This window comes from Arvicanthis niloticus, chromosome X (assembly GCF_011762505.2).
Source record: "Arvicanthis niloticus isolate mArvNil1 chromosome X, mArvNil1.pat.X, whole genome shotgun sequence".
NCBI lineage: Eukaryota > Metazoa > Chordata > Mammalia > Rodentia > Muridae > Arvicanthis > Arvicanthis niloticus.
The window spans coordinates 25,708,669-25,725,752 of NC_047679.1; the positions used below are offsets into that span (position 1 = coordinate 25,708,669).

At 40.7% G+C, this 17,084-nt stretch overlaps 1 protein-coding gene across 1 annotated transcript in view; it reads left to right on the forward strand.

Annotated features, from left to right (window-relative positions):
* The window catches only part of Syap1 (synapse associated protein 1), a 28,457-nt gene extending 16,290 nt beyond the window's left edge, over positions 1 to 12,167 (forward strand). Inside the window, exons 6-9 of the mRNA XM_034486110.2 lie at positions 6,603 to 6,751; positions 9,321 to 9,379; positions 9,821 to 9,968; positions 11,024 to 12,167. Of these exons, the coding sequence (XP_034342001.1) occupies positions 6,603 to 6,751; positions 9,321 to 9,379; positions 9,821 to 9,968; positions 11,024 to 11,148 (481 nt within the window). The 3' untranslated portion in view covers positions 11,149 to 12,167. The remainder of the gene's footprint in view (positions 1 to 6,602; positions 6,752 to 9,320; positions 9,380 to 9,820; positions 9,969 to 11,023) is intronic.
* The last annotated feature ends 4,917 nt before the right edge of the window (positions 12,168 to 17,084 follow it).

Below are 17,084 nucleotides of genomic sequence, written 5' to 3' on the forward strand. Positions count from 1 at the left end.
TAGCCTCAGGAAGCCAGTTATATAGAACGTTTTCTTTGTGTTTTCCTCTATAGTGAAACTCTTCTCTCTATAACTATCAGTATACTGGTGGTAAATTCATTTTTGTTGTTGTTTGGTGAATTTTTGTTTGAGACAGGCTTTTATGTAACCCTGATTGGCCTCAAATGCTGTATATAGTTGAACATGACCATGAAGTTCTGATCCTCCTACCTTCACCTCCCAAGAGCTTGGTTTACAGACACATAACCACTAGAGACAGAGTCTTACCAAGTTGCCCTGGCTTGCCTGAGACTCACTATGTTATTGCCCAGTCTAGCAGCCTTAATTTTTTAGGAATCTTCCTGCTTCTGCATCCCATGTGCTAGCTGCTGAGATTGGAGACATGAGTCAGACAACCAGCCTTTAGGCTGTGGCTAACATAGCTATTTATAATTAAGGATATAAAGAAATGTGCTATCTACTCCTCTACTGCATATGCTTACAAAACCCTAAAAATTGACTTTTTTATATATTGTCTCAAATGATGCAGGGATGAATAAAACACATATTCTGCCCTCACAGTCACAAGAATAATTTCTAACTGGGCATAGTAGTGTACCCTTACCCAGTATTCAGGAGGCTGAGGATAGAGTTAGAGGCCAGCCTGGGAAAGAAAGTGTGTGTGTGTGTGTGTGTGTGTGTGTGTGTGTGTGTGTGTGTGTGTATGTGTGTTTCCATTGAGGATACCCTATATAAAAAAGACTGGAGAGATTACTCAGTGGTTAAGAGCACTGGCTGCTCTTCCAGGGGACCCAGGTTTGATTCCCAGTGCCTTACATGGTGACCCACAACCATCTGTAACTAATTTCCAGGGGATCTGATGCTCTCTTCTGACCTCTGTGGGCACAGGCATACATGTGCTGCACATACATACATGTAGGAAAAATAACCATACACATAAAATAATTTAAAAAAATATACCTTGAGCTGGTAAGATGATTCAGTGGGTTAAGGTACTTGCTGCCGAGTTTGAGGACCTGAGTTAAGCCCTTGGGGTTGCATGGTGGAAGAAAACTATGAGACTTGGGAGAATAAAATTGGACCTGTTTACCTTATAAGTTCTAGGGTCTTAACCCATGTCAGAGCCAGGTAAAAGTGAAGTTGCAGCTGAGTGCTTAAGAGCCTGAGACAAGAAGATTGCTATCAGTTTGAGGCCAGTTCCTCATAGTAAGTTCCAGACAAAGCTTGTGTTACAGGCTAAATGAAACTCTTTCTTGAAGGGAAAAATATTGAAGTTGTGAAAAAGTGGGCTGCCTGTGTATTTTTCAAGGCCGCTTTGAATTCTGTGAAATCATCCCACATGAACTAGCCTTGAGTTGTACTAATATCTCTGTAGTGACTCATGGGCTCTGTTTGCTCTTTTGATGAACAAAACAAGCATTTGGGCTGTTTTCCTTGCCAGATTCCCTCCCTCTTGATGTAAGAGAGGCAAGGATGTTGCAGAAAACTTCTGCATCACTATCTGGGAAAGAATCACTCCAGATGACATTGTAAAAGTTCTAAAAGGTCCTCTGATAAACCTTTTGGGCACAACTGTAGCTCTCAAACTGCTTTTTTCTACTTTTGTGGTAGATCCTAATGCTGAGGCATTAGGAGCCTGTGAATACCCTGTGAGAAACACTTAGGCTTTGGCTGGAAAACAGGTGGTTTCTCTCCTGCTATCAGAAGGCCTCAAAGAGTGTGTCTGTGATGCAGCTGCAGTGCACTGGCTGGATTCAGGCTACCTCAAGGAAGTGCTAACATACTCATGCATTTTGAAATATAGGCCCAGTTCTTCATTTTCTAAATGAAGTGACTTTTTCTTCAGAAACAGTATCCCAGATGATCAGTGTGACACCTAGAGAAGTCTAGAAGTTCCATATTTGTTTATAATGGCCTGTTTTTGCTTTTATGTTGAGGGTTTCTCTTGCTTTTTTTTCTCTCTCTTTTCTTGTGCCTTTGAGGTTTTGTGGTTGTGGTTGGTTGGCAGTAAGGACTCACATACCCAGCGCTGTTCTGAAATGCTATATATAATGGAGGATAACCTTGAAATTGTGATTCTCCTGCCTCCACCCTGAAGTTCTGGTATTTCAGATTATAATTTGAGAGAACAGTCATCAATTCTTTTAATTATTATTTTGAAACAGTGAACAGTCAGAAAGATTTGAAGTGCAATACAAAGACCATTTGTAACTCAAATTTATTTGTGTTTGTGTACACAATGTGTGCCTATGTGTACGAGTGAAGTTAGTTCTCTCTTTTCACCTTTACATGGGTCCTGGGATCAAAAATCATTAGGTTTGTATGACAAGCACCTTTACCTGAAGGGGGAGTCCAGAAGAGGGTGTCAGATCCTCAGGATCTAGAATTACAGAACTACCCAGTGTGGGTGCTAAGAACCAAACTCCGGTCCCCCTGAAGTAGCAGCAAGTGGTCTTAACCAGTGTCCCATCTGTCTAGCCTCCTGTTGTTGTTGTTATTGTTGCTTTTTTACTGTTAGTTTTGAGACAGTCTCCTGTGTAATCCAGGCTGAATTTGAACTCAGGATGCTTCTGCCTCAGCCTCCCAGAGAACATTTTTTTATTTTCATTTGATTTCTCAGGTGAAAACATTTGTTTTCACCTGATGTCTCATGACCTTAGAGTCTTTTCTATGAGGAAGGGGTACTGGAGATGGAACCCAAAGCTTTGCACATGATAAGCAAGTGCTCCATCACTGAGCCCTCCAGTCCAACCTGGATACTTTATTTCCTACAGACAGTCATTCTTTCCAACAAGCTCAATGTGTCCATCAAATTAGGCCACCTGTGACCATCAGATCACACACATATTATTACAATCTGGCTTCCAGGCCCTATCTTAATGTTTTATTTGTTCTAGTAATGTTTTTAGCAAAAGAATCCAGTTAACTTCACAAAGAATCCAGTTAATGTTACAGATTGCATTTAGTTCTTCTGTCTGATCAATCTGCTTCCATTCTTTGCACCTTGTGTGAGGCACACTGCCATCTGTCCCTGTACAGTTTATACTTTGTACACTTGAAGATTCTGTCTGTCAGGCTTCTTAACTACAAAAGTACAGTTTTCCTCTTTGAAAGTAATTAGTGTCAGTCATGATGGCAAGGACCAAATAGCAAATTCCAGGCTAGCCTGGGCTACATTTTGACACCATGTTTCAAATGAATATAATAATAGTAATAATTAGATGTGGCATGGTTGTGCACATCTGATCCCAGTACTGGGGCAGAAGATTAGTGTGGGTTACATAGTGAGTTCAAAGCCAGTTTTGGATACACATCAAAACTCTGTTTTAATAAACAAGCAAAGGCTGGAAAGATGGCTCAGAGGTTAAGAGCACTGGGTGCTTTTGCAGAGGATTCAGATTCAGATTCAGATTCTAACACCAGTGTTGCATGGCATACAACCATCTGCAGCTCCAGCTCCAAAGGATCTCATGCCTTCTTCTGGTCTCTGCAAGTACTACAAGCATATGATAAGTTTAAAAAGCTGGGGTTAGCAGCAAATACATTTAATTCTAGCACTTAAGAGACTGAGATAGGAGAAGAGTTCATACCCAGCCTGGGCTGATAATAGATAAAGGTAAGCTATAGAGTAAGACCCTATCTCAAAGGGAATTGGAAGGAGAGAAAAGAAAGAAAAGATAACTATTTTGTGAGTAGAGACCTTGGGTTTGGCGTGTGTGTGTGTGTGTGTGTGTGTGTGTGTGTGTGTGTGTGTGTTTGTGTGTGTGTATTTTGAAACAATGCCTCATGTATCCTACCTGGAACTGGCTGTGTATTCAAGGATAACCTTTGACTTCTGATCTTCCTGAATGCTGTGTTTTATAGCCATGTGCCCCACCATGCCTGGATCAAACCCAGATAGGACTTTGTACATATTAGCAAGTGCTCTACCAATTGGGCTATATCTCGGCATTAAAGACTTAATGAAAACATAATATCTGAAGAGTCAGAGGGACAACTTGTATCAGTCAGTTCTTCTACCATATGGGGCTCAGGGATCAAACTCAGGTCATTAGTCTTATCAGCAAGTATGTTTACCCACTGAACTATTTCCTTTTTTTTGTTTGTTTGTTTTTGTTTTTGTTTTTGAGACACAGTTTCTCTGTGTAGCCCTGGCTGTCCTGGAACTCACTCTGTAGACCAGGCTGGCCTGGAGCTCAGAAATCCGCCTGCCTCTGCCTCCCACTGAACTATTTCATTGGCCCCTTAGAGACTTTGAAATTTTATTCTGGTAATCACATTTGCATATATTCTTGAATTTATATCCATATAGTCTCATGCATTTGATGCAGTGGGTTGTTATCTGTTATTTTGATGCTCAAATCATCACTTTGACATGGGGGCCTTTGGTGGTTGCTCTGTTGGAGACAGGGTCATACTATGTATCCCTGACTGGCCCAAAACTTACTACGTAGATTAGGCTAACCTCAAATTTAGAAATCTGCCTGCCTCTGCTTCCTGGGATTAAAGGCATGTGCCACCATACCAGGCTCCAAGCTCATTTTATTTTTACCTTTCTCTAACCCTGTGATCCACCATTTATGCAGAAAGTGCTGGTACCTCTTAGTGGAAAATAGGATTTATTCTTCCTTATTAGCATATATTAGTTAAACAATAATGGAAAATGACATGTAAAAAGCAAGAACTGAGCAGCATTAGGGTGTCACTTCTCACCAGCAGAAGATGCAGCTAGAGAGTGTGCATGTGTTCAGCTGTCTCTGTGGAATGAAAACTGTCCACAGGGATACCTTTTCCAGTGAGGATCACTCTCATGTTCTTCCACCATGTTTGTAATTTCTTGCTCTGCCAGTGATAAAGCCTAGTTCTGTTTTTATTTTTCAATCCCCTCCATGTAACTCAAGTTCTCATTCCTAACTCCTCTCCCTCCCCCACTTACACACCACTTTCTTTCTACTTAGTTCTTATTGTTCTTATAGGCCACCTATTGTGTGTACTCACCATACCCCACTTGGGCACCAATGCCTCACACCAGGCAAGTCCAATATGCAACCAAGTTTGAAGACCACTGTGAGTTCTCAGGTTGAATAGATAGAACTTCAGTCTTTATCAACCACCTCCCAGATGGTCATAGGTGTAATTTGGTAGGAGAGTGCTTGCCTAGTTTTGTACAAAGCCCTGGGTTCTTTCCCCAAATTTGTTCCATACCCAAAGTCTTTATAACCATCTCTCATACTAGTTGCTAGTTATTTTAGCAAGCTGCCGTCTGATGTATTTTCTGAGAAATAACATCAAGCCAGGTATGGTGGCAAACACTGGTAATCCCAGCACTTGGGTGAGGCAGGAGGATCAGTTGTTCAAGGCCAACCTTATCTAGTGATTCTGAGGCCAGTCTGTGATAAATGGGACTCAGTCTTTTTTTTTTTTTTTTTTTTTTTTTTTTGGTTTTTTGAGACAGGGTTTCGATATATAGCCCTGGCTATCCTGGAACTCACTCTATAGACCAGGCTGGCCTCAAACTCAGAAATCCGCCTGCCTCTGCCTCCCAAGTGCTGGGATTAAAGGCGTGCGCCACCACCGCGGGACTCAGTCTTTAAAAACAAGCAAGGGCTAGGGAAATGGCTCAAAAATGAAAACACTTTCCTGCAATCATGAGGACTAGAGTTCAAATGCGGATAACCCATGTAGATTCCATTTGGACATGATAAGAAAGAATAGAAAGGGGATCCTGGAGGCAGCTGACCATCCAGACTAGCCATATCTAGACTAGCTGTATCATCGAGCTCAGGGTTTGATTGTGAGATCCTACCTCAATACAAATAAAGTGGAAGAGCAGTTGAAGATTGTTCCCAATATTCATCATTGAGCCTCCACATACACATGTATACATGCGCTCACACATTCAGACATATATACACAACAAACACATGAAAAGTAGAGAACAAAAAACAACACCCACAATAGTTTCTTCCTAAAAGCATATACTCATTCAGAAAACAAAGGACTCATAGTGTCCTAGCTCTGCTTCCAAGGATCATTTGTGTATGCGTGTGTGTGTGTGTGTGTGTGTGTGTTTGTTTAAAAAGGGCCTGGAAAGATGGCTCAACAGTCAAGAGCACTGGCTGCTCTCCTAGAAGACCCAGGTTCAATTCCCAGCACCCACATTGTGGCTCACAGCAGTCTACAGTTCCACTTCCAGGGGATCCCATGCCCTGTTTTGCCCTCCATGGGTTCACAGGTATTTGTATAGGCACAATATCCATACACATAGAATAAAGTAAGAAATAAAAATAATAATAAGTACTGAAATTTCATGAGCTTATATAACTCATCTTTTGCTTCTGTGGAAAATCTAGTTTCGTTTATCTTGTTACTTAGCTTTTGCTTATAAAGTAAACAATCATTTCCTTTGGCCCTCACAAGGTCTGGAAAATACCCAAGGAGTGCAGCTTTAGCTTGGTAGTAAAATGCTGGCTTGCCTGGCATGCCTGTGAAACCCTAAGTACCACCCCTGGAGCCAAATAGATGATCTATTCTAGTCTCTGCTGTGCTAACATGTGTACCCTTGACCCTTTCATTCTCACATGTGTCACTGTCTGTCAAAGTGTGAAGGAGGAAGTCTTCTGGAGGAACTACTTCTACCGAATCTCCCTGATTAAGCAGTCGGCCCAACTCACTGCACTGGCTGCCCAGCAGCAAGCCTCTGGAAAGGAGGGAAAAAACAGCAGCAGAGATGATGATTTGCCTCTGACAGGTACATTCTAGGGAGAAGAGATCATTCTGGAAGGAAAGAATTGATGTAAAAATATCCCTGACTTAAAGATGCTAATGAGCTTGTCATCTTGTATGTATCAAAAATGTTGATATCTGTACAAAAAAAATTACTTTCTTTCCAAAGGAAATTTTCTTTTTTTGGTGGCCTTTCTGACCCAGCTTATATGTGTCTTCCCCAAATATTCTTTTTCTTTGCTATCTCATTGTTGGTTCTTGGGATTTCTTGTTGTTATTTGATGTTTGTTGCTGGTTTTAGTAGTAGTTGTTGTTGTCGTTGTTGTCATACTCTTGAATGGCAATTATTTTCTATGTCTCTTTTCTTGCCCTTTGGGCTGTTTAGTTTTGGGAGTCCCATTCAGTCCAGACTGGGTTTGAGCTCCTGATCCTCCGGCCTTCACATCTCAAGTGCTAGGGTTACAGGCATGCACTACCATGGCCAGATGTTTCTCAGACTTCTATTCATCATGATGTCCTTGAGACTTGTGGTTGTAGAGTCCAGTAGTTCTTATTCCAGTCCAATTATAAGTACCCAGCTCTGAGCTAAGCTATTAACACCTGGCATTTTCCTCCTGTGATATAACCCTGCTGCTAGGGAACAAGTTTTATATATATAACTATTTGATGATACTAATTAACAAGGGAGATGACTCAGTTAAGAGCGCTTCCAGAGGACTCAAGTTCAATTCCCAACACCCACATGAATGGCTTAAAGTTCCTTGTACTTCCACTTGAAGGGAATCTGCCACCCTCTTCTGACGTCCATGGCTACTCAGACATATAAATAAAAATAAAGCTGGGTGTGGTGACACACACCATCAATCACAGTACCCTGGAGGCAGAGGCAATCAGATCTGTGTGAGTTAGAGGCCATCTTGGTCTATATAGAGAATTCCAGGCGAGCCTGGGATACATATTAAGACCCAGTCTCAAAAAAAAAATCACAAAAATAAATAAAAATAAATATTAAAATATTATATTGTATATTTATTTTGTGACACTGAAACTGGGTCCCAGAGCCTTATATTTGTAAGATGTAAATACTAGGCAAGAACTCTACTGAGCTATGTCTCCAGCCCTTCATATTTTTTCATTTTTCATGAATGCCTGCCATGCGTATAGATATGTTCTAATTACAACTAGAACCATCTGACAAGTGGGGCATTTTTGTTTGTGAAATTTTAGGTAAGTATGTCATAAGATATAGAATGTTGCCAGGCGGTGATGGCGCACGCCTTTAATCCCAGCACTTGGGAGGCAGAGGCAGGCGGATTTCTGAGTTTGAGGCCAGCCTGGTCTACAGAGTGAGTTCCAGAATGGCCAGGGCTACACAGAGAAACCCTGTCTCGGAAAAAAAAAAAAAAGATAAAGAATGTCATAAAATACTGGTTGTATAGACTACTAGCAAAAGCTCTGAAACTACACTCAAGGTCAAGATGCATATAGGTATCATGAAGCCCAGAGAACTTTCATTCTTTATTATATCCTTAAATTATGGTTGTTTTTTGGGTTTAGAGGATAGCTTTTTGAGACAGGGCCTCCTTGCGAAGCCCCAACTAGTCTTGAATTCCTAAGCCATCCTCCTAGTTCTGCTCCTGAAATGCTAAGATCACAGGCATGGGCTACCATTCCTCAATTTCTCAAATTAATATTAGGAAATACAGGGCTGGGAATATAGCTCAGTGATAGAGCACTTACCTAGCATATGTGCAGATAATAATATATTCAATTCCAAGCACTGCCAAAACAGAAAAGAAAGGCTTTTTCCCCAATGACTGCCTGTTTAACAAAATGGACTTAAAGTGTTCAGTAAAGACTGTTTACACGTGGATAATACAATAAGGAACAGTTAAGAGTGAATGTTGCTCTTACAGAGGACCAAGTTCAGTCCCCAAAAACCTTAATTAGACAGTGCACAGTTGCTTGTAACTCCAGCACCAGAGGATTCAACACCCCCTTTTGTCCTCTGAGGATACCACATAAAGGTACACATACACACAAACAATTTTTCTAAGCTTACCAGTAGAATGCTGAGATGAGGCACTGTGTTTTCCTTTGTGCTTTCTAACCAAGTCGATAACCAGGGCGCTTGATAAAAAGCTTTATTCTTAGTGCCCTGAAAGGAAGACCAGAATCAATTTTGCTAACCCTGAAGTCAAAAGATGATGGAAATTGCATATAAGGGACATTGAATGTGGTTGCAATTTTAAAGACATTCCTGCCAGGCATGGTGGTGCACACATTTAATCCTAGCGTTCAGGTGACAGAGAAGCATGTGGATCTCTGAGTTCCAGGGTAGTCAGGGTACATAATCAGATGCTTTATCTAAATAGACAGAATAAATTTTAAAACGACTTTCACCAAAGTAGGAGGTTGATATTGATATAGTTGTGCCTGGCTATGCTTGTCATATCTTCAGGAGAGCTAAATACATTACCATAAAAGCTCATTTCTGAAAATTATTTAATATATGTGGATATTTTAGCTGTTCTTATAATATGTATTTAGAAGTAAGTCAAGCAATTATTGTCTCTTTTATTCTCACTTCTTAGAGGCAGTACGGCCCAAAACACCACCTGTCGTAATCAAATCTCAGCTTAAAAATCAAGAGGTAATACAGTTTTACATTATACCTAGTAGATGATGTCTAAAAATGAAGTTACTGGGTTAACTATCTCTGATACCATTTAAAACTGCTTAAGGGTGTCGGTCTTATGTCTGCAAGATAAGGAGTCCAGTATTTGATTGAATACTAGCTGAGAGCTGAGGTGATTTCCTGGCATAAATAATTCTAGATGTGCTCATCAGAAATCAGAGAGAATGGTTGAGTGATCTAAACAGTGAGGGAGAATAATAGCCTCAGGTGGGAACTCATTCTGTTACCAAGCAACTGCCAGTTAGAAGGTAGAAGAGCAGTGAGCATTGTATTACAGCTAGCAGAGAAGAACAAAAAATGAGAATGTGTTAAGTTGTGAGACAACTATTAACCATAATTCTAGTATATAGGTGTCACTTTAGAAGCCATTCCAAGAGCTATTTGGTTGCATTTCAGGATGAAGAGGAAATCTCTACTAGCCCAGGAGTTTCTGAGTTTGTCAGTGATGCTTTTGATGCCTGCAACTTAAATCAAGAGGATTTAAGAAAGGAAATGGAACAACTTGTTCTTGATAAGAAGCAAGAGGAAGCAACTGCATTAGAAGGTAACACATACACACACACATTGACTTTGTTCTTTTTCCTTCAGTTCCAAAGTTGGTTGAATAAAAATCTCATTTTAAAACTAGTGGAGCTAGAGACAAAAAGATCAGAAGTTTGAGACCAGTCTTGGCCACATAAGACCCTGAAAAATAATAAAGCCAATCAACAAACTAGGTTTGGTAGTGTACACTCCTCTAATCCTAGGGCAAGGCAGAAAAACTGACATGAATTTGAAGCCATCTTGAGTTACACAAGTTCCAGGCCAGCCAGAGATGCATAGCAATATCCTGTCTTCAAAAACAAACAAAAAAATAAAAAGGAATTTCAGCTTTATTTTTTAAACAGTAGTAGGGATTGAACCCATGATTTTGCAGGTTTGCTACACCTCACTCACACCCCAGCCCTGTTTTTGTGTTGTTTGAGACAGGTTGTCATGTAGCCCAGATTTGTTTTAATCTCACTGTGTAGTCTGCTGGCCTTGACCTCCTGCATCTCCACCTCCTGTGTGCTGAGATTTCAGGTATTACACCATGCTGCCTACTCTTCCTTTTTAAATAGCAGTGTTTTGTTTTCTCACTCTTCTTTTTTTTAACACTGCAGTTTCTACCTTATCTTTCACTTACTGGGTTTAAGGTGCTGGGTTCTATACCAGGCATGTGATAAAGCTGGGTATGGTGGCCACAACTGAAGTAGAAGAATGTGGTGGTAGAAACAGGAGGATCAGAAGTTCAGGGTTATTCACCAATAGTGAGTTGGAGGCCAGCCTGGAATATGTGAGACCCTGTCTCAAAGACAAGGGCTCAAGAGATGGCTCAGCAGATAACTATGCTCACTGTCAAGCTTGACGACCTGGGTTGGATTCCTAGGACCCATATGGTAGAAAGAAAAGACCAAATCCTGGAAATTATCCTCTGACCTTGACTAGCTATGTCTGAGGCCCTGGGTTCCATGCCTGGTACTACAAAAACATCTAGGCCTTTTGTTAGGTTACAAATTGAATGAATTGTAGTTCAATGAGCACCCCTTTTTTTTTTGTCTCTCCCTTTGTTTCCTATAGAAGATTCTACTGATTGGGAAAAGGAGCTACAACAGGAGCTTCAGGAATATGAAGTGGTAGCAGAGTCTGAGAAGCGAGATGAAAACTGGGATAAAGAAATTGAAAAGATGCTTCAAGAGAATTAATTGTCTCTGTAAACCAGTTCTTAACATTGTGCTGACATTAAATTCTGACCATTGCTGAGTCAGAAGGCACAAAAGTGTGTAACTTTATGCAATTTGAAATTATTCTTTTTCTAGCTAAAATTTGCCTCTTAAATGAACAGCTATTGTAATAATCAAAACCAACAGGATATTGTACGTAACATTTCATATAAATAAAACTAGCGTTCTTATAGGCAGCAGAGCTATCTATGCCACAGAAACACAGGTAAAATACTAGAGTTTGTTTTCTACAAGGTTGGCAACATAATTTATTCTTTAGTTATGGTTTTCTATATATGCCTTTTTGTTGATACATGGTTAAAGTACTTACTTAATAACTTACTATCAGAATGACCAAATTATACCAAAGAACTTAAAAGAAAGCACTTTCAAAATATTTTCTTGCCAGATGTTTCCTAAAATTCTATCTGAAAGACAAAAGCTGAGATACTTATGTTCAGTTGAATGACATAAATATCACCCAGTTTGACATTCCAAAACACTTTCTATGCAGGGCTAGGGATGTGGTAGACACTTGTTCACAATGCCCCAGGTTTCACCTCCCCTATCTCAGTTAAAAATGGAAGCTAGTAGTAAAAGAAAGTTTTACTACTCCCTAGAGCCTTCTCATTTTGCTTTGTTAAGTATACCACAAATTCAACATTGTGCTTTTTGTAGGAACTAAGGCCTTCAGTCCTTTTTGTATTAATAACTGTCAAGAAGCCTGTTTACTTTAAAGTTTGTCTTCCTGGTAATAGTCACTATGTATAAATGTCTTAAATAATTAGCCTTTATAGAATGATCTTCCTTGATCTAGAACTTACTAATTAATACTTCTTGTATTCTGCTATGCCATCAGGCATCTGTTCATAGAATGTGATCATTTTAAAAGAGCAAGGTGATTTAATGTTAGAAAACTAACTACCATTCACCTTTCATATTTTCACAGCGCCTTTATTTCATAAGGGGAAATAAAATCAAGACATTTCTTTATAAGAGAATTGTACATATTTATATTCTTATACTCATAAAATCTAGTCTCTGGGTCTTCTGGCACAGGTGGTCAGTGAGGGAACTAGGCATGGATATAAACATTACTTTCATGTCCATTGTTTGAGATATGCACTTGTAAACTGAATCAAACTGCCTCTCCTCATGTCACTTCATTTTAGCAGTAAACATGAGTATTCTCTAAGGCTTTTAACCCAATGTGAAAGGATTCCTACATACAGCATCAGAAACCACCCTACTAAAGTCAAAAGTGCTAGTTTGGGTTTGGTTTGGAGACAGGGTCTCCTGTAGTCCTGGCTGGCCTCGTGGCCTCAAACTTAATCCTACCTCTGCTTCTGCCTCGAGTGATATTTTGTTAATTTGGTAAAGAAAACTGCATATGTTAAAATAATTTTAAGCAGGTAAGAATTCTAAATGTCCCAGCACTTGGGAGGCAGAGGCAGGCAGATTTCTAAGTTTGAGGCCAGCGTGGTCTACAGAGTGAGTTCCAGGACAGCCAGGGCTACACAGAGAAACCCTGTCTCGAAGAACAAAAAAAAAAAAAAAAAAAAAAAAAAAATAGATTTCTAAATGTAACCAGGCATAATGCCTGGTTCTTAATACATGTATATACACATGCATGCATTAGTGTGTGTGTGTGTGTGTGTGTGTGTGTGTGTGTGTGTGTTACCCAAACCAAGGGGGAAAATGCTTGCCACACTATTCATAACAGTTCCAGCTCAAACTTGTCTCCTGCCCCAGAAACCTTTGGCCAAACACAAATGATCTGTAGGACCCGAGGGGTTAGTAATACATATTTTAACACAGGGTCTTACTATTTAGCTCTGACTGTCCTGGAACTCACTATCTCACTATGGAGATCAGGCCGGTTTTGAACTCACAGAGATCCCCTTGCAAAGGCCTCTTGGGTGCTGAGAGTAATGGTGTACCACCATACCCAGCATAGTTTTTGGCTTTTAAAGACAGGGTCTCACTATGTAGCTCTAGCTGGCCTTGAGATCGATGTGTAGAACAGGCTAGCATCAAACTCAAGAAATAGCTTGCCTTTGCCTCCTGAGTGTTGTGAGGAAAAGTACACCACTATACCCAGCTTACACTAATGCTCTTACTGATGAGCAAACGCACAAAAAGCAAAGATTTCAGAAAGGAAAGAAAAAATGAGCCTGGGTATGTATGTCCATGCACCACTTGGATTCGGTGCCTGAGGGAGCTGGAAGAAGATGTTGGATCACCTAAAACTGGAGTTACAGACATTGTGAATTGCCGTGTGGGTGGTTTTAATGGAACCTGGGTACTCTGGAAGAATAGCCAGTGCTCCTTGACCACTGAGCCATCACTTCAGCCCCATATCCTCCCTTTCAGTCCCATGGCATGGTCACACTTGCCCATAATCTCAGTACTTGGAAGGTAGAAGCAGAAAAATTAGGTTCAGGATAACCATAACATCATAGCAATTCAAGGCCAGCTTGGGCTACATGAAACCCTAACTCAGGAAATTCAAAACCAAAGCAAATGGAAATTCCCTTGTGAAGTAGGAAATCTCAGTTAAACTTTCAAGAAGTTGAACTTAAGCAGGTGAGTTGGCTCATTGGATAAAAAGCACTTGGCACACAAGCCTGAGGCCGTCAGCAAGTCCCATGGTGGAAAGAGAGAACCAGTTCCCGAAAGTTGTTCTTTGACCTCCACCTTCTCACCATGGTGCATGTGTCCATACATATACAGGCACACACACAATACTTGAAGTATATATATATGCATCTGTGTGTGGGTAACCACGGAGGGCAGAAGAGGACATCAGATTGCCTGGAGCTAGAGTTATAGAAGGTGGTAAACTGCCTGACGTGGGTGCTAGAAGTTCAACTTGAGTTCTCTGAAAAATCAGTATACATATCTCTCCTGCCTCAATTTAAGAAAAGTTAAACTAGGAAAGCTCATCGTGCGAGTCAAAGCAACCATTAAGTTTGTATGCACAATGTTTTAAGTAGATTAAGGTGATTTTCTGTGGCTAAAATATTGGACTGGAGATATGACTTGGTGATAAAAGAGTTTTTGCCTAGTATGTGTGAGGCCCTGAGGGTTTTTCAATTTTTTACTGTTCCTGTACATATGTAAGCACCATTCTACAAGCACGGGGATTAAAGAATAACTCAGGATTTGGTTCTCTTCTTCTACCTCTATGTAGGTTCCAGGGAGCAATCTGCACAACAGGCACTTATCCAGTGAGCCATCTCACCAGACCCTGAGGATTGTTTTTTTTTTTTTTAAACAAATTCGTTTTTCAGTTTTTAAAGACTTGAGTCTGGACGTGATAGGGCATATCTTTAATTCTAGTAATTGGAGACAGAGGCAAGCAGATCTTTGTGAGTCTGAGGACAGCCTGCTCTACATAGTCACTTTCAGGCCAGCCAGGACAATGTAGTAAGACATGTAAGGCTGAGCCATTAAGAAACACTGCTCCTCCAGAGGTCCTGAGTTCAATTCCCAGCAACCACATGGTGGCTCACAACCATCTATAATGTGATCTGATGCTCTCTTCTGGCATACAAGTGCATATGCAGATAAAGCATTCATATACATAAATAAAAAGTAAAATAAATCAGAAATAAAAAAATAATAAATGTAGGCCAGGTATGGTGGCGCACACCTTTAATCCCAGCACTTGGGAAGCAGAGGAAGGTGGATTTTTGAGTCCAAGGCCAGCCTGGTCTACAGAGTGAGTTCCTATACAGTCAGGGCTGTATAGAGAGACCATGTCTCAGGAAACATAAAAAGCAGCCAGTGAATCTAGATGCACAATAGAAACCACCTGGGTAGTCAAGCATTAGCTTGCAGGATCCTCTGCAGAAGTACCAAAGAAACTGGCCCCATGTGTAGTCATGGATGTCTACATTGTCAAAAGATCCATAAATCATTCTTGTGGGCAACCAGGATAGAACATGGGCTGAAAAAAGAGACTTAAGTGATAAGTCAAGAAATACCCTTGAACAGGATACCAGTGTCCCCTGTATCAATCAAATGAATTGGTTGCATTACATGGTTTCTAAGATCCATTCAGCACATAAAAGGGCTTTTTAAAGAGGTCTCTGCAGACTAAGGATTTAAGCCAAGAGTAGGGTACTTGCCTAGCATGTACAAGGTGCTGGGTTCAATCCCCAGAGCCACTAAAACATTCTATACAGTGGATGGCATGTCTATTTTCTTTTTTGTTTCATAATATTTTCTCCTTTGATTATTTCATATATGTATACAATGTTTCTTCACATCTATCCCCAGACCTCCCCTCCCACACATACTTGGTTCTATTTTCAAAGGAGTTTGTTAGGGCTAAAGACATGATTCAGTGGGAAAGCCAGGCAGTGGTACCACACACCTTTAATCCCAGCACTCCAGAGGCAGACAGGTGAATGTCTCTGAGTTCAAGGCCAGCCTGGTCTACAGAGCAAGTTCCAGGGCAGCCAGAGCTACACAAGCCCTCTGTCTTGACAAAACAAAAAGCAGTTAAAGGACCTGAGTTCAAAATCCCAGAAAGAGGGGAGGGGGCTGGAGAGATGGCTCAGCCATTCAAAGGTAGCCTCACAACTCAAAGGAGTAGGGAGACTAGAGAGAAGGGGCGGCAGTTGAGAACATTTGCTGCTCTTCCAGAGAATACAAGTTTGGTTCCTAGCACCCAAGTTGGGCAGCTCACAACCACCTTCTGGCTTCTTCAGTCACCCACACAGGAATGACTAACAGACATACACACATAATTCCATTTTATAAAGGAGAGGTTGATTTTGCAACACCATTATTAGGAAACCATACCCAGGGCCTTGTACATGCCAGGCAAGCTCTCTACTCCAAAACAAAAAGCTACCTCCACTTACTCCCAATAAATGGCAGTAACGGAAGAAGAGAAGGTGTAAAACCCAATGATTAAAAACAGAGGTGGAGATGGGGTCACCAAAAAATAAAAGGGTTGGTTTTTTTTTTTTTTTTCATTTTTATTTAAAAAACCAGAGCCAGCCACAGCAGGCAAGATTTTCTATGCTTCCGAAGCCTAGAAAGGCTCAGGAATTCTGGAGGCACACTGCTTCTGTCCCTACACTTTTATAGCAACATGATATTGGAGTAGGCTACTTGCTGACTCTGCTGCAATCCAAAGAGGGTGCCAAGGGGTGAGATGCAGACACTAAGAGTTGAAATGGCTCCAGGGGACTGGGAATTCCAGAGAAGACAATGTTAAAAAGATCTCTGTTTTAAAAGCTTTGTGTGGTTTGACTTCTAAAACTAACTATATGTATCATTTTGATCTTTTTTTAAGAAATCAATTTTTTCCCTTTTAGACAGGATTTAACTCTTTAGCCCAGGCTAACCTAAAAGGCAATGTTATGTGTATCTGCACCACATGTGTGCCTTGTATCCAAGAAAGCCAGAAGAGGGCATAGAGTTCTCTGGAACTGGACTTACAGTTATGAACTACCATGTGAGTACTTGGGAACCAAACTTCAGTCCTCTAAAAGTCTTAACTACTAAGCTAGCTCTACTTTTAACAGTAGGAGTGGAGAAAAAAACCTGAGGTCTAGGTGAGGTAGCAAATGCTTATAAATAACCTCGCACTTAGTATAGTAATTTGAGTAAAAATGACCCACATAGGCTGATAGGGAGCCGCATTGTTAGGAGATATGGCCTTGTTAGAGGAAGTATGTCACTAGGGGTAAGCTTTGAGGTTTCAAATGCTTAATCCAGGTCTAGGGTCACTCTCTTCCTGCTGCCTGCAGATCCACATGTAGGATTCTCAGCCACTTCTCCAGCACCAGGTCTGCCTGCATACTACCATGCTTCCCACCAGGATGATAATGGACTGAATCTCTGAACTATAAGCCAACCTCAATTAAATTATTTTTCTTTGTAAGAGGTGCCATGGTCAT